The sequence below is a fragment of the Podarcis raffonei genome, chromosome 1, assembly GCF_027172205.1.
Source record: "Podarcis raffonei isolate rPodRaf1 chromosome 1, rPodRaf1.pri, whole genome shotgun sequence".
In the NCBI taxonomy this organism is placed as follows: Eukaryota; Metazoa; Chordata; class Lepidosauria; order Squamata; family Lacertidae; genus Podarcis; species Podarcis raffonei.
Genome location: NC_070602.1, coordinates 44,900,548 through 44,923,622, shown reverse-complemented (window position 1 = coordinate 44,923,622; position 23,075 = coordinate 44,900,548). Strand labels below are relative to the sequence as shown.

General features: G+C 41.9%; 3 protein-coding genes across 9 annotated transcripts in view; 1 reads left to right on the top strand and 2 right to left on the bottom strand.

Moving 5' to 3' along the window:
* STARD9 (StAR related lipid transfer domain containing 9) overlaps nt 1-2,096 on the bottom strand; it is an 84,623-nt gene extending 82,527 nt beyond the window's left edge. For 4 of the 6 annotated variants that reach the window (XM_053383807.1, XM_053383815.1, XM_053383832.1 and 1 more), the window contains exon 1: nt 1,651-2,094. In XM_053383807.1, the coding sequence (XP_053239782.1) occupies nt 1,651-1,697 (47 nt within the window). In that variant the 5' untranslated portion in view covers nt 1,698-2,094. Of the gene's footprint in view, nt 1-1,650 lie in introns of all 6 variants that reach the window. The other 2 variants (XR_008329831.1, XM_053383824.1) reach the window with 2 other exon arrangements.
* A 2,805-nt stretch (nt 2,097-4,901) lies between these two features.
* Nucleotides 4,902-13,930, bottom strand: HAUS2 (HAUS augmin like complex subunit 2). Its single transcript, XM_053383913.1, has 6 exons — nt 13,726-13,930; nt 11,751-11,843; nt 10,400-10,469; nt 8,313-8,445; nt 7,157-7,265; nt 4,902-5,583 (listed from the first exon to the last, which is right to left on the bottom strand). The coding sequence occupies exons 1-6, from the start codon at nt 13,813-13,815 to the stop codon at nt 5,431-5,433; spliced, it is 648 nt and encodes a 215-aa protein (XP_053239888.1). The 5' UTR covers nt 13,816-13,930; the 3' UTR covers nt 4,902-5,430.
* A 264-nt stretch (nt 13,931-14,194) lies between these two features.
* Nucleotides 14,195-21,208, top strand: LRRC57 (leucine rich repeat containing 57). 2 transcript variants are annotated; one of them, XM_053383891.1, is made up of 6 exons: nt 14,195-14,351; nt 16,545-16,725; nt 17,312-17,447; nt 18,001-18,269; nt 19,580-19,765; nt 20,307-21,208. In XM_053383891.1, exons 2-6 carry the CDS (start codon nt 16,642-16,644, stop codon nt 20,346-20,348), a joined length of 717 nt encoding a protein of 238 aa, XP_053239866.1. In that variant the 5' UTR covers nt 14,195-14,351; nt 16,545-16,641; the 3' UTR covers nt 20,349-21,208. The 2 variants fall into 2 exon arrangements, with proteins under 2 accessions (XP_053239866.1, XP_053239874.1); XM_053383899.1 differs by lacking the exon at nt 14,195-14,351 and adding an exon at nt 14,394-14,583.
* The last annotated feature ends 1,867 nt before the right edge of the window (nt 21,209-23,075 follow it).

The window sequence follows — 23,075 nt, the reverse complement described above, 5'->3', positions numbered from 1 at the left end:
CTCATATAATAGATGGGGAGCATGACCTATTTGGGTGCTTCAGGAAAAGATAATGCCCTCACCAATTCATGGATGGAGGTTGACTTGACTAGCAATGAAATGTCCTTCACTGCACCTGAGAAAAGCTAGTTTTGAGGGTGCAGAACAGGCCATGTGAAGTCAAGCAGCTCTGTTCTGCAACAGAATGGCACAGACAGGGGGCACCATCACTGTCCCCCAGGAACTGTTGCCTAAGGTGGTCATATCACTCAGCCAGGATATGCATTTTACACAGCCAGAGAATGTGCCCTCATCAATAAATTAAGTAACAACTTAGGGTTTTCTGAACTGGCAGGGCTCTGTCAGGAGAGGAGTAGTTTGCCTTTCAAGTTTTTTGGTAATTATAAAGTAATGTTAGATGAGCACTCCATCACTGGAATAGCAAACTCCTGCGAGGGCACAGAAACCAAGGACATCAAGTGATTAAAAATAACAAGTTTATAAAACAGCATGGGGAAGTTTAGTTTTGCTCATCTTTAGGCGCCGCAGGTACAGTTTCTACGATTGTCTATTATACTTTGTCTTCCATGAAGCAATCACAAAAGCAGTGAACATGGCAACTGGAAAAAAACCAATCACATTATCAGAGTCCTAAGTGTGCAGTTTGCATGGAAAATGCAATATTTTAGCAACAAAAGTGGAGTCTTGGGAGAAGACAACTGGATCCCATAGCAATTGCACATTTAATACACTAGTATAAACTCACTGCCTGGAAAGGCCTTTAAATAATTCAACTGTAGCCAAGTTGTTATGAACTCAAAACACGTTTTTAAAAATGAAGAGCATTCCTATAACAAATATATCATGTAGACAAAGCATAGCGTACTCAGCATGCTTCCTTCATGGGAATAAACAAGTCTCACTGGAGTTCTGAGTGCTATATACCTAAACAGAGACTGCCCAGAAATGTGCCACACTTCTTATAGCCCCCTTTGACACAACCCGTCTCCATTTCAGGCGTGCCAACTTGAATAAAATATTGGGGGGGGCAGGTCAGTCCCACCCCCACACAATCTATCACCAGACACGGTGTGTGCACACCATTTCAATGGTGATGCCCAACTTTTGGGGGGATGCACTGCACCCTCAAATATTTTACTGGGGGGTTGAGGGAATCCCGACCCCTAGGATTTGGCTCCTATGCTCCATTTGCACCTTTTGCACTGATGCCCAGCCCTCCCTTCTCTCTGGCCACGCATTCCTATCACTCCTCCCGTTAGTTTATAGTCCCACAACATCAGGCTGAGCGAGGCGATACCACGACCTTTCTTGTCCCATCACGTCGCAGCACCAGCTTCCCGCCTCCCCTCAGCCCAGCCTAGCCTAGCCCAGCGCTTCAGTTCCTGGGCTGCCCAGGTTTTCTGCAAGCGACGCAACCATTGCAACCAGCACATGTTAACACCTGGCAGCTCCTCCACATAGGAGACGCGAGCGCCGCACATAACGGTCCCACGCGCGCGCAAGCCGCGCTACAGTGCAAACAAGTTGGCGGCGCGTGCGTGCAAAAAGCGTCCTCTCCCACCCTTTGTGCACACAGACGTGTGTTTGCGTCTTCGAGGTCGACTCCCTCTCTTGCCACCCTCAGCCGCCCCAGCGCCACCCCCGGCCCACCTTTTGCTGAGAGGCCGGACCCGCACCGCCACTTTGACATTCGCCATGTCCCGTCTTGAGTTGCAGCAAAAGGCGCCCCCTCCTCCCCTCCACGGCGGCCGCCGAAGCCACGACTCAGCATCACATCCCCGCCGTCCTCCTCCGAGCGCCTCGGCTCTCCGCAGAGCCCTGGGCAGGGGAAACGCGGCCCGACCCCGCCCAGCACAGCGCAGCTGCTCTGGAGGGAAGGGCCTGGCCGCCTGCGGAGAGGAGAGGAAATGGGGAGGGAGGGGCTGCTGCTGCTGCTGCTGGGCCGGTCTGAGGGAAGCGGGTGTCTCCAATTTCCCTCCGTTTTCCGTGAGCCGCTGGGTCTGCGGCTAAGTGGCCGGCTGCTCCAACTTCTGGGCGGGTGGGGAATACTCCAAGTCAGGGTGAAACTTGAGAGAAGTTCATGGAGTATGGAAAGACGCTTAACTCGACAACTTTCCACTCTTGGCCTAAAGAGGGCGCTGGGTAACATAATAATAAGAATAATAATAATAATAATAATAATAATAATAATAATAATAATAATAGAAAGTCCAGCAATATCTCACCCCAATGCGGGTGAGACATGTGCGTCAAAAAAGAAAATAAACCACATCTAGCTTCTCAAGAACAGCACCTGTGGTGAGGTGGGTTCTGGCTCGCTTAATAACACGTAGAACAAGGATGGCGTGCTTCCTTGAAGAACAAAAACAGGAATCTTCTCGGTGCATTGTTTTATTTAGAAAGAGGTCAAGTGTGATCGGCACATAATTCTGTAGTAAGCCATCCTAAAGGTGCAGAAAAAATTGCCTTTGCTGAATCAGGCCAAAGTCTGCAAAATCCAGCATTCTTTGCAAAAATGCCAGCAATTACTGGGCAATAGTCAACCAGAAACTGATCACCAATACATGGATACACCTGTAAGCCACAAGGAGCCTTCTGACCCCATGACTGCTCTTACCTGACTGGCACTCTCTGCTTGCTGCTGTGACACACACCTTTGTTCACCACCCGAACACCCCATCTTGCAATTTGAGCTTTATCTGTTGTGGGCCCACAGCTCTGAGCCTCATCTAACACCCTTGATGGCATGTTTCCTGGATCCTTGGCTGCTTTGGGTCCACTCTATAGTGTATACATGAGTAGATGCTAAAATGCAGATCCTCGCATATATAAAACTTCCCTAGAAAGATACCCAAACTAATACTGCACATAGGTAGAAGAGTCAGCTTATGTAGTATTACAACAAAATAAATTTTGTATTGCAACAAAATTATTGGTAGCCACCTTTACAAGGTTCAAGATGATTTATACTAACAAAACTATTCAAAATTAAATTATAAAACTCAAAGGGCAAACAAAAAATATAAAATGCAGCTACCCACTAAGGAGAAACTGCACACCTCTAAGGGGAAATCATTCCAAAACCTTGAAGCAGCTGATGAAGGAAAGGCCCCGTTATGTTCCTGATAAGTTGTATATGGAGCAAGGTCTGACTCAGTAACTAAAAGTGTCATAGTTAATACTAGGGAGGTGGTTGCAGAAATATGGGGCCCAGTGTACGGAATGCTTTTAAGAGGGAAGCACTAGCTTTTCATCTAGTAAGTATACTGACAGCCAGTGCAGGTGACACAGTATTGGGTGAATACAATCACACCTTCTATCTGTTAGGAAAGGCAGTGTGTGTTCACACTGTACAGTTATCTTCATACTGCTAAAAATACTATTTATGCAGCACTTTTTCACTTTCAGAGAGCTTTAGTGTCTTTAAGGTATTTGCCTTCACAATACCATGAGTTTAGTATTGTTTCCATTTTGCAATATAGCGATAATACTGATATCTATAATCTTGTTCAAAACCACATTGTGAGCCGATAGTTAAAAGTTAAAAATAAAGCGGGGGTGTGGTGGAAAGCATGTAAACTTTCAGACTGTTACTGGTAACAAAAGGGAAACATTCACAATTATGCCCCCTAGTGACAAATGCATCAGCACACCAAGACCATTAGAGATGACCATTCAAATTTGTGTGGTTACTAGTTATCTGTTCAATGTTGATATCACCTGTCAAGAGTCAACCAATGTTGTCTTCCTTTTCCTCAGACAGCATATAACGGTATGAAGTTCCATTTGCCATCATGTCTTTGTGAAAAGATTTTGAGATTGCTCATATGTAACAATCTATGTAACATGTAGGAATTTACCAGCTAGTTTTATTTAAACATCTAGTGCAATGCATGGATCATGGACCCACAATGTTTTGCACCTCTCAATACAAACCAAGGTTTTTGAGAAATTCTATTTGCTTTTCATTATCTTATCTGAAACCTCAGGTGCTGTGTTCATTTCTTTTAAATTAAATTGTAGCACTCTGGATTTGAGGCTGCAGTCCTAAACACACTGATGAAGTAAATTTCTTCGGATTTAATAAGACTGACTTCTGAGTTAACATGCTTAGGACTGTGCTGATAAATTATGTCCTGTTGTTGCATCATGTAAACTTTGTGAATGTACTCTAATAGAAATATCTGCTTAAATTAGTATAGTTTAAGTTGTCTGTTAATATCAGTAAGGTTAACTGCTTTAAAGAGAATTAAGCAGAAATAAATTCAGGAACCGAAATGAATTTCTTTGAAGCATATTAAACTAAAAACTGCAAGTCTCTATACACATCCCGCTGAATTCAATAAAACACAACTTAGTTCAAAGGAAATGTGTATAGGACTGGCTAACTGCATGGGCAAATTTACACATTTACCTACATGCCACTTAGGAACAAACAAATATAAGGATTATGAAAGTTAGAATTGCCACCTTCAATGTATGAGAGTGAAATAAAAACTACCCATCCATTTCTATTGAGAAAGCATGTTTAGGTTATAAACACACAAATGCCTGCTTGCCAGGTTGTATGCATACGGGCGTTTATTGTGGGATGTTCCCTGCTTGTAGTTTTTATTTTAACATGTGAAAAAGAACCCAGGTCCTGTCACTGGGAGAAAACAAGTCTTGATATCCTCAGGATGCTGGTTACATGGCAGCACATCTATCTTGTGCTTTCTCTCAGCGGCTGGAACACAGATCAGATGGAGATGAGAGACTGATGATGAGCCATAACAAGCTATAATGAATCAAGCATAGCTGATGGAGGATTATGAAACACAGGCATTTGCTAGCACAGTGACAGGCTCATTTGTATATGGTTGCTCATCCCCCCCCCCCAAATACAAACTAAGGAAAAAGTATTTATTTAGTTTGTTTATTACTAACGGAATACTGTTTCCCATATTCTTCCTCTGCATTATTTAGTACAGTATTCAACAGTATGAAGAGTAAAGGTATCAAGCTACAGATTTTCATATATGCATATTAGGACAGGGTGGAATCCAAAGCTTTCCCACCCATACAAAAGAGTCTATAGTCCAGTATTTTGATTGAAGTTTTGTACCAAGATATGAGTGGTCTCACTTTTTAAAATAGATAATGTTTATATAAAACATTTTCTATAAAATATAAAACGTATGTACATGAAGCTGGTCTTGTTAAGGCAACATAATAAAATTGCTTCTTTAAAATATTCCTCAGAACCTCAAGAGGGCCATTTAACATCCATTGTCAGTTTCTAACATAGCACTATTTCTACGTACAAATATATATTTCAGACAGACACAAGTGACTTTAAATGTGATAGAAGACATGCATTTTATCTACACACCAAATGGCTAAGTAGCCCAAGAATCGGGAAGGAAAAGGCATGGTGGGGAGTGTGTACAATTACAGAGTTATACTTCTGAACCAGGAATCTGATTCAGCAGTCAGCTGTGAGTTTTCAAAGATCTCCTTTACTTTCTCTCTCCACTCCAGTATTTGTTCTGCCAGTGCTTTTGTGTCTGTTACTAACAAGTCCATCTTTGTTAGTGCACTGTCCTGGAATGAAATAGGAAAACAAGTATTTTAGCATGCTATGAACTCATCACAGGGACTGCTGCTCAAGGGAAGTGAAACTAGCATACCTGCCCTGGCATTTGTCAACGTACTCCAGGAAAGATTCCTTCATATAGCTTTAGGGGTAGCCATATTAGTCTGTTACAGCAGAAACCCAAGAATTGACGCGGGTGGCGCTGTGGGTTAAACCACAGAGCCTAGGACTTGCCGATCAGAAGGTTGGCGGTTTGAATCCCCACAATGGGGTGAGCTCCCGTTGCTCGGTCCCAGCTTCTGCCAACCTAGCAGTTCGAAAGCATGTCAAAGTGCAAGTAGATAAATAGGTACCGCTCCAGCGGGAAGGTAAACGGTGTTTCTGTGCGCTGCTCTGGTTCGCCAGAAGCAGCTTAGTCATGCTGGCCACATGACCTGGAAGCTGTACGCTGGCTCCCTCGGCCAATAAAGCAAGATGAGCGCCGCAACCCCTGAGTCGGCCACGACTGGACCTAATAGTCAGGGGTCCCTTTACCTTTTAAAGACTAAGAAATTTATCCTGGCATAATCTTTTGTTGAGCAGAGTCCACTTTATCAGATGCATTGTGTAATCCTCACCTGGCAGATATGTAATGCACACATGGGTATTAAGAAATGCTAAGCTTGCTATTAAGTAAATATTAACATTTTGTTATTAACTTATAATTCCCTAGAACCGGGTTATCTGAAAGAGCAACTCCCATATAGATCTGCTCGTTCACCAAGATCTTTGGAGGAGGCCCTATTAGTTATGCCAGACTGCATGGGCTCATCTTGTGTCCCTAGCCTTAGCAATGACCCTTCTTACTCTTGAGATATGGCAAGCACCTATTTAACAGCTTCTACCAGCTGTTAAACACGTATCTATTCACTCAAGCTTTCCCTTGCTTCTGGTATCAGTTGAATGATACCTGACTGCTGTTAACGGTGATATGCTGGCTTTTTAAAATAGTTTTTATCGTATACTGAATTGTTTTGCTTTTAACTGCTTTGTTGTTCATCACTTCGGTACTATTTTAATGAGGGGATGTTAAATAAAGGAAAAATATAAAAGTTGGAATTAAATGGCAATGAAAAGCAAAATAAAATACAGTCCAATGTAACTGTACAGTATGCAGAATAACTAGAGTGACCCGTCACAACAGCAATAATTAGTGATAATACAATCATCTTAGCACTGACGGGAAATTAACATCTGTAGCAGGACAGAAAACCAGTCACTATTCAGACTCAAATAGATGGAGTTGAACTTTCTGATCAGTTGATTTAGCAATTGAAGCTCCTTTCTTCAAGGACAGAGATACAGATTCACAGTTTCTCTAATTCCAGGGGAAGCTTAGTGTGAAGTGAAGCAGAAGTCACAGTGCTTCACATACCTTATGTCAGGTACAGGCCTATTAGCCAGCATTCTGAGTGAGACAACCCAGGGAATCCATGGCCTGGTGAGATTCGAACTCGTGACTTCCAGCTAAGACTTCCATGCTCTTAGCCACTACTTTACTATCAAAGGAAACTAGGAAAAGTTGTATGACAGACCACTCACCATGTTTTTCATGACTAGAGGTATTTGAGGAATGCTCCTTACTGTGGTTAGATGGGCTTCTAGTTTTTCAATGAAAGCCACTGCCGACACCAACAATTCTACTACATGCCTGCATGAAAAAGAAAAATGCAACAGAAAATGATAATATCTTTGTGAGGTGATATTTCACACTATGGAGGCTAAATATATGTATCACCTAGGAATATTTCAAGTTGTTAGCACTGTAAAAGAGTGAATATAATCTGGGGGATTTGAAGGGGAGGGGAGATTGCTCAATAATTCACATGTTACGATTGTTGTTATCTTTTATTTTATTTGTTGTTGTTGTTGTTGTTGTTGTTGTTGTTGTTGTTGCTGTTGTTCTTCTTGTTGTTGTTGTTGTTGTGTTTTGGTTTCTAACAGGAAACCCGCCCCCCGAGAAGAGATAATAGGAAGAGAAATTTCAATTGACTCTATACTGATGGTGCTGGAAACAGATACAAATGACACTGAACCAATATATTACTTAGTAATGGCAGCAAATGTTTGAACAGCCCAATATTGGGAAAAAGCAGCCACCTACTATCGCTGAGTGGTTGATCTTTATTGGTCCTTAATGAAATGCATTAAATGAACATGGATGAGAATTAAGAAGGGAAAATAGAACACAAAAGCTATTTAGAAATTTTATTTTAATGTTATAGCAGAAACAATGCCTTAATATGAATTGGACTGAGCTGATAAATGATTTAGAATAATTTAGCTGTCAGACTAATGTAGATTTAGAAAACAGGCTGTGTATACCACAGGGTGATTTAAAATAGGAACTTATCAGGAAACAAAGGAAAAAGAAAAATGTAATGAATAAAGTAAGGATTGTGTGTCTTGTAAGAATGTTAGTGACTATGGTTAAAATAAAATGCATTTGTGATACACCGAATATATGTTTGAAGTGTACCTTTGATGAAAATTGAAATAAAGGATGTTATTTGGTAGCAGAAGTGACCTGATTGTGGCTGTTTAGAGTTCTGCAGTAACTTGTTTTTTAAAAAAAGTTTTAGCATCATCATTTGCAGTTTTAACTGTAATTGGATTTTGTTCCCAATGTATTTTATTGATCTGGAAAAGAAATGAGGAGTACCCAACATGTAAGTAAAATAACAAAGCAGTTTGTTACCTGTGGTACATAGCTTCAATAGGCAGACTTTCTTGACGCACTGGTTTCATTAGCCTCTGCCTAAGAACCCATTTCTCTTTCAGCACTGCTTCTAGGTGTTTGTTCATCGCTTGCAGAGCCTGGCATTTCTGAGCTACAGATTAATTTTTTTTAAAAAAATGGAAAACTTTCAGATTTAAACATGAATTGAAGTGAGAGCAGGTTCTTTGTAAAACACAATTTTATGCTTTGAAACACAGGCTTCCAAAACACTGGTAGCATGCTGTGTGAATCTGTGATTGTCCAACAAAAGTGTGTGGCTCACACAGCACCTGCAAGGTGAATCACATCAAGAGACCCCCATGGAAGCAAGCAGCAGCTGCTGAGAAATAAAGACCACAGGTTTCTAAGTATATCCTAAGGAATGCTGTGTACCCTTGATAACAGGACAAGTAACAGCAGACAAACTGGTGAAAAGGGTCATTTGTCCACCATTCTCAATCTTTCCCTCCAGTGCAAATATATGTGTACTGTACTCTCTATTAATGCAGGGTGATTATGCCCACTGTGTTCAATGGGACCTGATCCCATGTAAATATGTACAAGATTAAAGCCTTAATGTTTCAGACGTACACCTGTGAAGAACATCTTACATTTATTTATTTTTTTATTCTTGGTTCTGCTCATTTCAGTCAACAATGGTAGCCTTTGTGAGCCTTTTCCCAAGATCTTGGGACTTTCCGCCTTCACCCAATACATGTAGGATTGTCAGTTATGGATGCATTGTTTAGTAGCTTGCATGGAATAAAGAGTTTTGGGTTTTTGGGGAATGGCGTCCATTTTAGGGCAGGTATGGCAAACCTCCAGCTTGCAAGTCTAATTAGGCCCACCTCAGGTCTCAGTCTGGCCCATTAAGTCTGTTTCCCTGAAACCATACCAACCTGCTTCATACCCAACCTCTGCCCTCCAGGCGTTTTGAGACTACAACTCCCATCATCCCTAACCACTGGTCCTGCTAGCTAGGGAACATGGGAGTTGTAGGCCAAAAACATCTGGAGGGCTAAGGTTGAGGAAGCCTGTCCAACATCATATGTGACATTGGGTGAGGGACACACAGCTGTACATGCACAATTGGGAACCCTAATGAGCTCCTGGTTGTGTATTGGCAAGGTAGCCTGATTCACACAAACAAGTTGGAATCAGCTGTGCTACAGAGCTCCCCATGGGGAACTCTGTAGCAAAGATGACCACCACAGAAAGCAGAGTTTGGAGTCAGTCAGCACCAATCAGCTGACTGGCAGTAACTTCAACCTCTCTTGGATTTTCCTTTCTAGAGTTGTTTGAACCAATAACCTGTCAAAATGCTACACTGCCTGCCCTCAAGGTGGAAGAACCTAGGATCCACGCCACTGGCCAGATCCGGTTCCCTACCCCTGGTGTATGGATTTTCCTCATGCAACATGCCTAACTACTCATCACTGAAGTGGTATCAGGATGGCGTGCCACCTGCTGCCAAGCCAAATTGCTTCCCAACCTAGGGATATGTTTTTGTCTTTCCTCATAGTGTATTGCTTGGACAGTTGGCTTAAGTTGCTCACAGTTGTCTTAAATGAAATGCTCAGGATTCTGGACGAAATGCCCAGTTCAGCATATGTGCAATGCATCTATGGAGTTGATGAATACAAACACTTCTAATTACTTGTTTCCTTTTTCAGGGATCATTCCTGTTCAAACTTTTTCGCTTTGGCTGCTAGATGCTTCGTCATCTGTTAAGTGTGTTAAGTATGCTACTTCCTCAACAGACTTCTTCTACTCTCCTGTTGCAGCCTCCCAGGCACCCAAAAATCTGTTTAGGAAGGTTGGTGGGCCAGATGTGGGACAGCAGCAGGCTGCAAAGGGGAGGAGAGAAAGGTAGGTCCCATTGTGTCCACTGGCACAATGCTGGATCTTGTTCATAGATGGTAGCTTTGTGACTCAACCAATCTCTCTGGCACCAGTATACTTACAGCAGTATGAAGATGTGAGGCTTTGTGTAAATAACTCTTAAGATTGATCTTCTAGGAGTGCTGTTTTGGGGATTAAACAATAGCATGAAACAAAATACTTACTTAGGTAGAATGGATGAGTAATGTCTGCTGTATCTTTTTCCATCTGCAGGATTTCAGTATCTAGCTTCATCTATACACATTAAAATAATTACACTTATATCCATGCAGTATGTTTAATGTATTTACAGTCGCATTCATAACTGCTTTAAAACCCCCAACAACCCTGACCATTTTCAAGTATTTTTATAAAAGTAATTCTTCTATGCTTGCAGGAACAACAACATTTTTTCTCATAAGATTTGTGGGAAGCTTATTTTTTAATGTATCTAACTAAAATCTCATAATTTCTTTTTTTTAAAAGTTCAATTTATCATCCCTTAATTCCAGCTTTAGTAAGACTTCCAGTCTCCTAGTTGTCTTCTGTTTTCCAGCATCCAAACTCTGTAGTTGCATAGAACACAGAATCTGTTCTAGGTGCAAGTATTACAAGCTAAATTCCTAGTTAATGCAATTTTCATGGCTATGTCACTAAAGCACATCTCTGTAGAAGAGGATTAGGTGTGATAATTTGACAAGCTTCTCAACCTCAGTTGAGGCACCAGAGAACAAAGAGGGAGAGGGAGTCCTGGCTAAAAAAAATATATAGGATTGATTTCAAAATATATTGTTCACATGATAAGAAGTGCTTCTTACCAAGTGAAAAATATATTTTAGAAAACATTATCTTTTGAAACCAGGCAAAACAGAAAAAGAAAGAAATGCAGAGTTATAGTAAGGGGATACCTGGTTTGGCAGTAGTACATACGAAAACCAGCTCAGGTTTATAGTTGATCATGAGCTAAAATGAATTAGTGGTGTAGTGGCCAAAGAAAAAGGGAGGGAGGACACAAATGCAACTTTAAGATGCATTAATCAAACCACAGTTTCTAAGTTCCACTTTATCTTGTCCATCTGAAAAACTGTCCAGTTCTGGGCACCATACTTTAAGAAGGATATACAGACAAATTAAAAGAGGTGAAGAGGAGGAAAATGAACATGATTAAGGGTGAGGAGGGCAAATAATTGTTCTCTCCTGCTCCAAAGGGCAGAACTAAGTTACAGTAGGGTTGGTTTCAGCTGAATATTAGGTAAAAGCTCTTAAATGTAAGAACAGTTCAACAATAGGAAAATTACATAAGGAGGCAGTAGCCTCTCCCTCACTGGAGGTCTTAAAGCAGAGGATGGACAGTCATCTGGTGGAGATACTATAGCTCTGAATTTCATTGGACTAGATAGCCTGCAAAGCCCCTCCAACTCTATGGCCCAATAGTACTGTTTCACCACTATGAAACCATTTATTACAATTCAGAGGAAATTGTATGTATGGCCTATTCAGCAGAGCTCCTATTCTGATGCTCAAAGATTATTTTACCTCACTGATTTCAGCTTGGAGATCAGCAATTTGTTCTGCCTCCGAGAGGCGAACAAAGCAAGGAGCTGGTTTTCCACATCTATCCAGAGTTTCCTGAAACAGAAACATGAAAATTCTAATAAACATAAGCAATTCAAGCTTCCTTGAAAATAGGGTTCCAGTCTTAAATACATTTAGGTTGCAATGCTTGGCAGGGGGTTGGACTCGATGGCCCTTGTGGTCTCTTCCAACTCTATGATTCTATGATTCTAATGCTTTTGCCTGGAGAAATGAAGGACAAGCCAGTGAAAATGAATGATGGGTGGTGTGGAGGAGCAGTTCACATTTCGCAAATTGTCACCCTTACATTTATGAGGGGTATTTATTAGGTTGCATTACCTCAGTAATGGACTGGATGAGAGCCAACAAACTGAACATACAATCCAGATATGACTGAGGCACTGTTTGTGGGTGGTTTCCCAGACCAGATAGGTAGAAGGTTGCCTGATCTTGATTGGGGTTACACTTCCTCTGAAGGAGCAGGTACGTAGCTTGGAGATGCTTCTGAATCCATTGGTGTTGCTTGAGGCTCAGGGTGGCCTCAGAGTGCCTTCCATAAGCTCCAGCTGGTAGCTCAACTGCATCCCTAACTGGACAGGGATAACCTAACTACTGTTGTCTATGCTCTGGTAACCTCTAGGTTAGATTACTGCAACGTGTTATGTGGCTGCCTCTAAAGATGGTGCAAATGGTACAGAATTCAGCAGCCAGCTTGCTCACTGGGGCATGGCAGTTTGAGCATATTACATCCATCCAACTTCCAGACCCTAACACGCATCAGCAAGGCCTGTGTAAAGTGTTCCACTCTGCTGTTTTAATGATGTTTTCAGGTCATTTATGGGTTCAGCACAACACACACATGTGCAATTGCACCTCCATCAGACGCATGTAAATCGGTCGTTGCCTGTATCTGCTCATACCTCCAGTCAAGCCTTTTCCCTCCACTTTGGGGAAGGGCTGTGGCTCAGTAGCGGAGCATCTCTTTTGCACATGGACACAGAAGATGCCATGATCAATCCCTGTCATCTCCAGACAGTGCTGTGAGGGAGCCCAAACTGAAACTATGGAGAAGCACTGACAGCGCTGACAATATTGAGCTAGATGCATAAATGATTTGACTCAGTATAATGCAGCTTTCTATGTTTCACCCTGTGTAAGTTACTTGTGCTCTGGAACAAAAGTGACTTCTATGGAATTAAAAACGAGGGTTACACATGCACAGACCCCCATTTCCCCCTACTGCACTTATGGGAATTCTCCATCCACAGTTATGCAGAGTGGAGTGGATCAGCCTTTTAGTATTTAAATAACCATGCAGAGTTTTCCTGAGGATGCAAGATATAAACAAAAGGAAAATAAGATATTTCGTTTCCATTTAGGAACAGAATCCAATCCAGGTGGTCCAGAGAGCTACAAGAGCTGACAACTATAAAACTACAACTAGGGTGGAAGTTAGTATTTTTTACCATCACGAGCATGTTTCTTTCACAGTAAGCCCACCACCTAGATAAACTTTTAAGCAAAAGTAAACACACCACAAACACACCAGCACTGTTGCAGCCGGACTAAAGGAGCAAGGACAAAAAGCTACGTTTCCAAAAGGTGTCAGGTAGCAAGGCTACAAAAAGGGCCTCCCTTGACTTCTTGGATTAATGCTGCCAGCCAGGACAGAACATAACATACTGGGCGGTCTATGAACATATCGATATTAGCAGCATCTTTTAAAAGCAGCAGGCAGCTTCAAATAAGCCTTTTCCATCCCAGTGCAATCGAATCTAATAAACTGAGCAGCAGCACGTTCCCAAAGTCTGGGCAGAAACGAACACACTGCAGACTATGGTTTTGCATAACGCGTATTTACACATTCCAGATGATGGTTTTGCGTTACGTGTATTTATACAGCGTGGGGAGGGTGAAAAAGCGCGGCCTGTCTCACCTTGGACACCACCCCCGCGGACAGGCAGCCAGCCAGCAGTAGCCCAGCCGCCGACGGCTGCACGGGAGCCCATGGATTCGAAGAAGCCATGGCGAGGCGAGCATCCGCCGCCGCGCGGAAACTCTCTCGCGCGCCTCGCCTTCGAATGCGAAGCGCCTTCTCGCGCTTCCTTTCAAACTCGCGCCGCCATCTCGAGTGCGGGCAAACGGCTCACCGGCACATTGGACAAGGGGCTGCTTATATATATATATTTGTAGCAGGGAATGAGGGGACCCCCGACATAGGAGGCGCAGCCCTCCCTGGCACCTACTTATAGCGGTACCGGGCCGCGGCGAGACCAGATACCCTGCGGAGCCCAACGGCACCTGGGCGTCGTCGCCCTTCCCGCCATGTTGATTGTTGGCGGAAGTGAACCCGGCCGTGTGGGTAATGTCCACCCCCGGAGAACCTCCACCTCAAGCTTGTTCCGGGCAGAGGCTTCGCCATTATTCACGTTAGGCGACGGGGTTGTGCTGTCATCCGGGGCATGCGATTCGCCGTGGGGGATTAAAAACAGTGCGGCTGGCGTTTCTGGTGCTGCGTGTGCTTGTTGCTAGGATGCGAAGCGGCGGCGACCGTAGTTACAGGTAAGACAAGCTCAGGTGCTTGTCCACCTCTTAGGTCATTCTCCCGAGAAAGCCCCTGGTTCCTGTCCTCCTACCTCGGAGGGAAATCGGACTAGGGCAGCAGGGATGAGATCCCTCCGTTTATAGCCTGTGCATCTTTACCTAAAAGTAGCTGCACCTGGGAAGTAAAAACTCAGCTAAACTGTGTGGCAGCGCATCTGGGCAGCCCACTACATTGCGTTTCTACTCGGAAGTAAGTCCTGTTTGAATGCGATGGTTCCTGTCCCAAGCCAGTATGCTGAAGCTTGCAGCCTAGTCGCATTGAGTTCAGTGTGGCTGACTTCTCTGAGCAAAGATAAACTTGGGCTCTTTCCCTCTATCGTAGGACAACTTGGACAACGCCCATCTTAGATAAATATGCGGCTTTGTTTCCCCCTCTTCACCCATAGTCCGCCTGGGTTGTATCCAAGTACTCAGAGTATACCCATTGAAATTAGTGTTAGTCATGTCTATTAATTTCAGTGGGCTTACGCTGAGCATCACCTGCGATGGATACAGCCTCTTCGATGGATATTGTTTGATAGCCATATGTGGAAGTGAAAAGTTAGGCAGAGTGTTGTTGTTTTCAATTCCACCAGCTGAGATGGAGGAAGATGGGGCAGCTGGGTTTCATCTTGTCCTCTTTATTTAGATCAGAACTGTCTTCACCTACCCACAGCCTCTCTTCCCAGCTTCAACTGAGAGGCGTGAGGAGGCGGCTTGGAGAGCAGGCAAAAGCTGGTTCAGGGGAACTGAGACGCATTGTTTAAATACTGTTATTGAGTGAATAAGGATTTTGTTATATGCATATACCAGTACTTGGGTGGTGCAGAAAAGAAATAGTGTTGACATCGGGAAGTTAAAAATCCATAGGCCTTTGTGATTCCTATAGTTGTGGAACCTAAACTTGAATCAATTATGTGAGCTCATATCTGCAACCTTTGTTTGCAGTACTGTAAATTAGTTGGGAATTGAGGAAAGCAAAAAGTGGAACTATTGAGGGGTTAAATATTTTATGGTATCTTCTGCTAACATCTATGCTTTTGATCCTTTAAGAATGTGAATATATTAATCTCTGTTTCTCATCACTTGATAATCTGGAATTTCCAGGAATAAATATCAAAACTATGTTTACAAAGAAATCTTTTTCTATGCTGGCTCATTAGTTTAATAGTTTGTGAGCTTGGTTGAGGGATATGTGCTAGAACCTGTTGTGCAAGTACCTTTCCACCATCGTACGTGACTGCTGGTATTTCTTTGTGGCCCTGTTCACATGACAGGGTAAGCTAACTATGACTTACCTGGACTGTGCAAGCGCACAGGCTCTGGGAGAGGAGCTTGTAGCTACTTTACTCCAGTCGTTTTTTGCTTAGCTAAACCAAAGTTTGACTTAACATGTTGTCCGAAACCGAACTTGTGGTTAAGATTTCTCCTCAATAACCTGAGCTATAGCCAAGCTGTTGTTTTTTTTTACTGTGTACTTGCTTTTTTTTTTACAATTGTCAATTCTGTCTTGTTCTTAATGGATTTGTAAGTTGCTTTGAGACATTTTCTTGTGAAGAACAATGAATAAATCTAATACTCAAGAAGTAAGGCCCTGTGAATGTGACATATTCCCTGGTTTGCATATGCTGAGCCTAGGGTAGACTATAAATAAGTTCTCATGGCTTCTAACATTATAAAGCTTGTTACTGGATGGGCCTGCCTGCCTGATTACATAACCTACTTAGTAGAGCTTTTTCTACAAGGCCGAATAAATTACAGTAAAAACTTGGGCATGTCTACTCAGAAATACGTCCCATTGAGTTCAGTGGGATTTACTCCCAGACAGGTGCATGTAGGATTGCAGCCTTAATCTTCTTGGACTACGAGCATCAACATGCTGACCTGGAAACAAATTGTTTTCAGTACAGCTTAAAACACATTCAGTATTGCAGTCTTTGTCTAAATCTTTGTCCTACGTACTGCATATGCCCATATTTCCATATAGTTCTTTTTCATTAACTGTCCAGCTCACCCTCTATGTCATGATGATCGCATCAACTTACACTTGATTTCTTATCCCCTGAGAAATAGGCCCGAGTGCTTTTCTTTTCTTGTAAAGATGATTGTGCTGCTGGGAAAAAGTGACTGATAATCCTGTATCATAAGTGTTATAAATTTACCTTTTAATAGAACATAAACTTATGTTGCCTAATGTGGCGTGAATGAAAGTGACTCAGCTGGACTTGTGCTACACACATTTGTTAGCATCTGATACAAGAGCAGGAGGATGGGAAACAGTGCCTTAAAAGCACATTTGGAGACAGCACAGAAAACGGGAGTATTCCAGCTGACAGGAAAAGGCCTTTCTGAGGTAAAGACCTATGCCATAAACATGTGCCACAAATGATTTTATACTGCATAATGCAAGAGACAGAGAGAAATATTTGTGCTTTGAAGAGTTTTTAAATTTTTGAAATCAATTTTTGATATGTTAGTGGGATAAGAAGCATAGAAATGTCAGTTGAATGGGTTCTAATTAATGTATCTTATCCTAGCTATAAAAATAAAAGCTATTGGGTTTAGTGAGGCTTATTCCCCAGTAAATGTGTTTTGGATTACAACTTTAGACCATTCCTACTCAGGTGAGATAGGATGGGAACATATAAGGTTTTGGATTGCTTATGCTACCTATCGTAGTGGACATGACATACTGTGATAAATAATTACATAAATTTTGTGTAATATGTAGTTTAATTGTCAATTTTGGAGGATATTCCCAAATTAAATTGTCCCTCCAGTCTTTTCACACCATTTATAGTTTTGTAATTCTGTCCTGCAACCTTATAAACCTAAAAAGCGCCTTGCCTGCACCTTTTATTATCTTACCTACCCACATATACTTAATGCAATTTGTGTCGTTCTGGAATTTTCACATGATTTCTGAATTGCTTTTTCAGTTTCCCGAAGATCTGCAGAAGCTTGCAAGTAACCTCAGAACAATAGATTTGTCGAACAATAAGATTGAGGTCTTACCACCACTAATGGGGAAATTCTCTGTGTTGAAGAGCCTTGCTTTAAATCACAACAAGCTGAGTAAGACTTCTTAAATAACTCATCAACTTGCTGAAATAAATTCAGTGGGACTTAGTGACAGGAAAAAATATATATTTAGGATTGCAGCCTACATTACCACAAGTTTAATTCCATCATTTTCTTTCGAAGTGATAGAGATAACTCAATACATTGGTTAATAGCTTTGCAGCTTAGTAGAGGATGCTGTAAAGCTTGCAAATACAGATTTGTCACTATTGCGATTCCAGGTTGCTAAGATACTCAAAATTATCTCATCTTATTGAAATGCTCGTGACTTGTGAACCAAGCACTTAACTTGAAAAATTGCCTTTAACCATGCCCTACCTCTCCTCCTTCCTTTTTTCCCAAGCAGCTAGAGTTCCAAAGAGAAGGTAGAGCCTGCAGGCAATTGTATCTTATCCATTATATATCTTCATGTATTGTAAAATAAAATGTTGACTATATCCTAACACAATGGGGTGCTGTATGATTCCACAACAGTGACCTTTATACTATAATTGTTCTTTCCTCCGAACAGCTTGATTTTATTTGTTTATATATATATTTTTGCTAGCTGCACTACCTGAAGAGCTGTGCAAGCTGAAAAAATTAGAGGCTTTGCATCTGAACGGCAACCAGCTGACGCAGTTACCGGCTGCCTTTGGACAACTTTCGGCACTAAAGACCCTGAGTCTTTCTGGAAACAAGCTCCGAACTGTACCTGTCCAGCTCTGCAGCCTTCGTCACCTAGATGTGGTGGATCTCTCCAGAAATCAGATCCAGAGTGTGCCAGATACAGTTGGGGATTTGCAGGCCATTGAACTCAACTTGAATCAAAACCAGGTCTGGAAACTAGTTTTTGTAGGTGTATATCATTCAGGAGGAAAGAGCTTCTCAAAGCACAAGCGTCACTTAAAATTCTACTGAAATGGGGATCTCACTTAGAGCTGCAAGCAAAATTTAACATATTCCTTTTGTTTTGTTTGCCCCTATGGGAAACCTGCTAGGTTATTCTCTATTTTGTAACACCATTTTCCATTTGTTGAGAAGAACGTTTATGCTTTGAACATCATGTCTTTCTTCAGCTAGTCTTAATTCCATTCCATTAAAACAATACACCAGTGAAGTTACATTCAAACCTTGTACAAGTGGAAGACAGCTCATGCAGCTTGAACCTTCTGTTTGCCCCTCCTTTCCCCCTGTAGCCTCCAAAAAGCCTTTCTAGAGGGTTAAAGGGGGACTGATTGAATATTGTATGCTATATTTGATGAAGTTACAGTAGGAGGGAGGAAATAACCTGAAATCAAGCCTGGGTGATTCCCCCCTCCTTCGCATACACAGAGAGCGTAGCTCACAATGTTCTGTAGAGAGGCTTTTGGGGATGGTGCAGGAAAGAGAAGGGGGAAGAACACAAAGCTGTTTGTACAACACAGTTCACCCCATTGGAGGCAGTTCTATAGGGAAAATAGATTGCTTGAAGTTATGGAGTTGTTGTTTTTTGGTTGGTATTATAGGGCTTGAATTTGCATATTGTGCAAGCTGAAATGACAGTGCTCTTACCATAATTTTATGCATGCATGTCTTAAAATGCATTGAAATTTTTGTAACACTTTTTTTTTAACAAGATCACACCAAAGCACCGAATTGCTGCTAGCCAGGATGGACAAACATAGCCATCATGTTCAATCAGATGTTTTCAGATCAAGCCCCATCCCCTCAGTATTGGTAATATAAAGATACCTTAGAAATTCATGGCCCTGTGATGTTCATAACTAAGTACTCAGACTCAGTGTTGGAATGTTTCATTGTAACTCTCTGTGCTAGTTCCTGCAGTGAGTCCATCTTAGCTACCCAGTCAATTCCCCAGTAGTTTTGTGTATCTGCATTTTGAGCATTCTTGCCTCTGACTATTGAGGCTGAGCATTGTAATCATGGCTAGTAGCCATTGATAGCTTTGTCCTCCATGAGTTTGTCCAATCCTCTCTTAAAGTCACCCAAGTTAGTGGCCATCACTGCCTACTGTGAGAGCAAGTTCTATAGTTTTAACTATGAGCTGCATGAAGATAGGATTTCTCTTATCTGTCCTGAATGTTCCAACTTAGCAGTGGCAGAGCAATAACTTTTTTCCCCTTTCCCTGTTTGATGCACGATAGATCTCCCAGATCTCCTCACAGATATCTTACTGTCCACGCCTCAAGGTCCTGCGTCTGGAAGAAAACTGTTTAGAACTAAGCATGCTTCCTCAGAGTATTCTCAGCGATTCTCAGATCTCTCTGCTTGCTGTAGAGGGCAATCTCTTTGAAATCAAGAAACTTCGAGAATTGGATGGATATGACAAGGTCTGTACTATTCTCTCCCCTCCCTCACCCTGCTGTAAGCCAATAGGCTTGAGGGAAAACAAGGCTTCCATTTGTGAATGAAATCAGGGGGAAATGTTTGACTAGCTTCTTGTCCCTCACTGAATCCTAATCTCTCTTACTTCCAAGACTTCTGTCAGATAGTAGCATTGTACAGTTACATTCAGTTAGGAATATTACAATTCTGTTCTGAATCTGAAGAGAGTTGTTTCAATCAATTACTTAATACTATTTTACTTTTAAATTTTCTAATTCATTTGTCCAGCGCAGAACAGGAGTTTGTAGCTAACCAGTTATTTTTCTGAGTAGACCCAACTGAAGAGACCAAAGTTAGTCATGTCAATTAGTATCAGTTGGCCTGCTCTGATTTTGGATGAACAATGGCTACAACCCATGATCTTGAATTGGTTCAGTATAAGAAACTGCTGGATAGGAAACATTCTTGAGGATCTCTCATTTATTTTTCTTTATCTTGCATTTATTCCATCCAAACTCCTAATTTTATCATCTTCTTTTTTTTAAGTACATGGAGAGATTCACAGCCACAAAGAAAAAATTTGCCTGATGGATCGCTACCGGTCTTATTTCATGAAGGAGAGACAAGAGGTGTGATGCACATAGCTTATATGCTGCTAAGTCTTTTCAGGAGAAGGAAATTCAAGGCTTTAACTGCAAGAGAACTTTGAACTGGTTGAATATGTTGTTTTTAAGGCCACAAAGTGAAACCAGGAATTGGTGAAACTTATCTTGTACGTTACGCTTTACACCTTTGCAGCTAACAAGGCACTTCTGCTTATGTGATTCTCCATCTTCAGGGATCATTATGTTGTAAGAAGAAAAATGTTGTAGAACTCACTTGGGCTGCAGAGGTTTTATTACCGACATTGGCGGCCTTATATAAAGTACGGAGTACATGGAGATAACACTAAGGGGAACATTTGCCAAGGAGTACACTGAGGTTCTGTAACAGGATTAACTCTAGAATGCAAAGTCATCTCTTTGCATTAAATGTTTTATAGTGTAGAGGAGACTGACATTTTTTAAAAATAAAAATCATGTACATTTGAAAGCACAAGTAATTGGGCTGATAGTAGCTCAATATGTCTAATCAAAAATAGTTGTCCTAGCTTCATTTCATGCTCACCTCCCCTTGAATGGCTTGTCTTCCATTTGATGGTGTAATGCCCTCTAGTTCACCTGAGCATGCTAAATGAATGAAATACAGGTTCATAATGTCTACACTGTATTTGAGGGGGGAGGGAGCTGACATCTTTGCACTCTGTGTTCATGGCAGGAGCAAACTCAACTGCTTAAAGGGGATGATCACCTTATTACTGCCTTATACAAAGCACCCAGGAGGACCTAAAATATGCAACTTTCTTGAATAACTTGTATATTTTTATTAAAAAGATATTGCATCCACAACTGTCTTAAGCTTTTTGGCACCTTTTGACAAACTTCAGTTAATATATAAATTCACATCATGTAATCTGAATAGTAAAGAATAAATATGCACAGCTAAAATTGTTCCTGTAAAATACATTGCTCCTTATGAACTATTTAAAATAAAATACCTAGGAAAAAAAGCAGTACAGTATAATTCATCTTTCTATATAGTGTGTGGCTGTCAAGATCAATATGCATGCCTGTCGCTACTGGTGGCTGCTTTGGGTGTGATTGAAGGAACAACATATAGTCTTTTTTTTTTGTAACTTGGATTTAATTGCTGGGGAAGGGGTTCATAGTTTGAGTTTAAAGGCTGTGTAAAGAATACAGCCTTTAAGTCATACCTATACCCATATACTGGGACGCGGGTGGCGCTGTGGGTAAAACCTCAGCGCCTAGGACTTGCCGATCGTATGGTCAGTGGTTCGAATCCCTGCGGCGGGGTGAGCTCCCGTCTTTCGGTCCCAGCTCCTGCCCACCTAGCAGTTCGAAAGCACCCCTAAGTGCAAGTAGATAAATAGGTACCGCTTTATAGCGGGAAGGTAAACGGCGTTTCCCTGTGCTGCGCTGGTGCCGGCTTGCCAGAGCAGCTTCGTCACACTGGCCACGTGACCCGGAAGTGTCTCCGGACAGCGCTGGCCCTCAGCCTCTTAAGGGAGATGGGCGCACAATCCTAGAGTTGGACACGACTGGCCCATATGGGTAGGGGTACCTTTACCTTTACTATACTCATATACAGTCATACCTTGGGCTACGTGTTTTCGGGCTGCAGACCGCACCAAACCCAGAAGTACTGGAATGGGTTACTTCCAGGTTTCGGCGCTCACGCATGCGCAGAAGCGCAAAATGACAACACGCGTGTGCGCAGACGCAGCGCTGTGGGTTGCGAACGTGCCTCCCGCATGGATCATGTTTGCAACCCGAGGTATGACTGTACTCTTGCCTCCCACCCCCAGTTCTTGCATATACAGTTCCATGTAGTACAAAAACCACATCTGTTGAGTCTAAATTTCAGGGAGATGCGTGTGACTTGGAAGTTGCCATTTGAAAACCTAAGTGGTCTTGCAAAAGTACTCTGAGAATGTGCTGTTTCACATGTTAAGCTCACTTAACTAATTGTTTTTGTTTCCTACCTTGGGTCAGTCACTAACTCTCAGCTAACCTACTTCACATAGTTGTAAAGATCTAGAAAGTGATATAAAATGACTGCCAAATCAGACGATGAGTGCTCGTATCATATGTACCAAAATTTGAGTGCAAAGTTGGGCAGATGTATTTGTTAAAGCTAACCTTATCCGGTACCTTACCACTCACCCTTATTATGCAATGCTAAGAAAACCTGATTTGAGAACCTTTATGCACATTAAGCGTATATTCTCCCCCTTCCCCAACCATGTTTATCTTCTACTAGCTAGTGAGGAGTAGGGATCAAACAAGTATGCAGGAGAAAAGATTTTATTAGAAAAGACTATATGGCTCAACTGTTCCATTTTGGGGAGAACAGCAACTTGGGAGAGTTCTGGCAAGATTAAGCCACCCCCAGAAAACTAAAGAATTGTACACAGCCAGTGTGACACTAAATTCTTAGAAATTCCTCAGAAACTTGACAAACTTCAGGGGTTATGCTACGACACAAATATATGGAAAGGAGAATATCTGAGGCTTGAGTTTCTCCTAATACTTGAAGGCATCTATACTTCCTCTTCTGCCACATAAAATATAGGTTGATTTAGAAATGGTTGCCACAGCAGCAGCAAAAAGCATTCAGTGGAAGTCAGTTTTGATGAGTTCTCAGATGAGAAAATCACATGTAGCTTATTTTCTCTAAAGTAGGCAACAAGGTAGT

Coding starts and splice junctions, on each gene's coding strand:
- LRRC57 (XM_053383891.1), top strand. CDS start 16,642: ATGGGAAACAGTGCCTTAAAAGCACATTTGGAGACAGCACAGAAAACG. Junction 17,448..18,000: donor TTTAAATCACAACAAGCTGA/GTAAGACTTCTT, acceptor TATTTTTGCTAG/CTGCACTACCTGAAGAGCTG. Junction 18,270..19,579: donor TCAACTTGAATCAAAACCAG/GTCTGGAAACTA, acceptor GATGCACGATAG/ATCTCCCAGATCTCCTCACA.
- HAUS2 (XM_053383913.1), bottom strand. CDS start 13,815: ATGGCTTCTTCGAATCCATGGGCTCCCGTGCAGCCGTCGGCGGCTGGG. Junction 11,844..13,725: donor CCGCGGGGGTGGTGTCCAAG/GTGAGACAGGCC, acceptor TTTCTGTTTCAG/GAAACTCTGGATAGATGTGG. Junction 10,470..11,750: donor TCCAAGCTGAAATCAGTGAG/GTAAAATAATCT, acceptor TAATGTGTATAG/ATGAAGCTAGATACTGAAAT.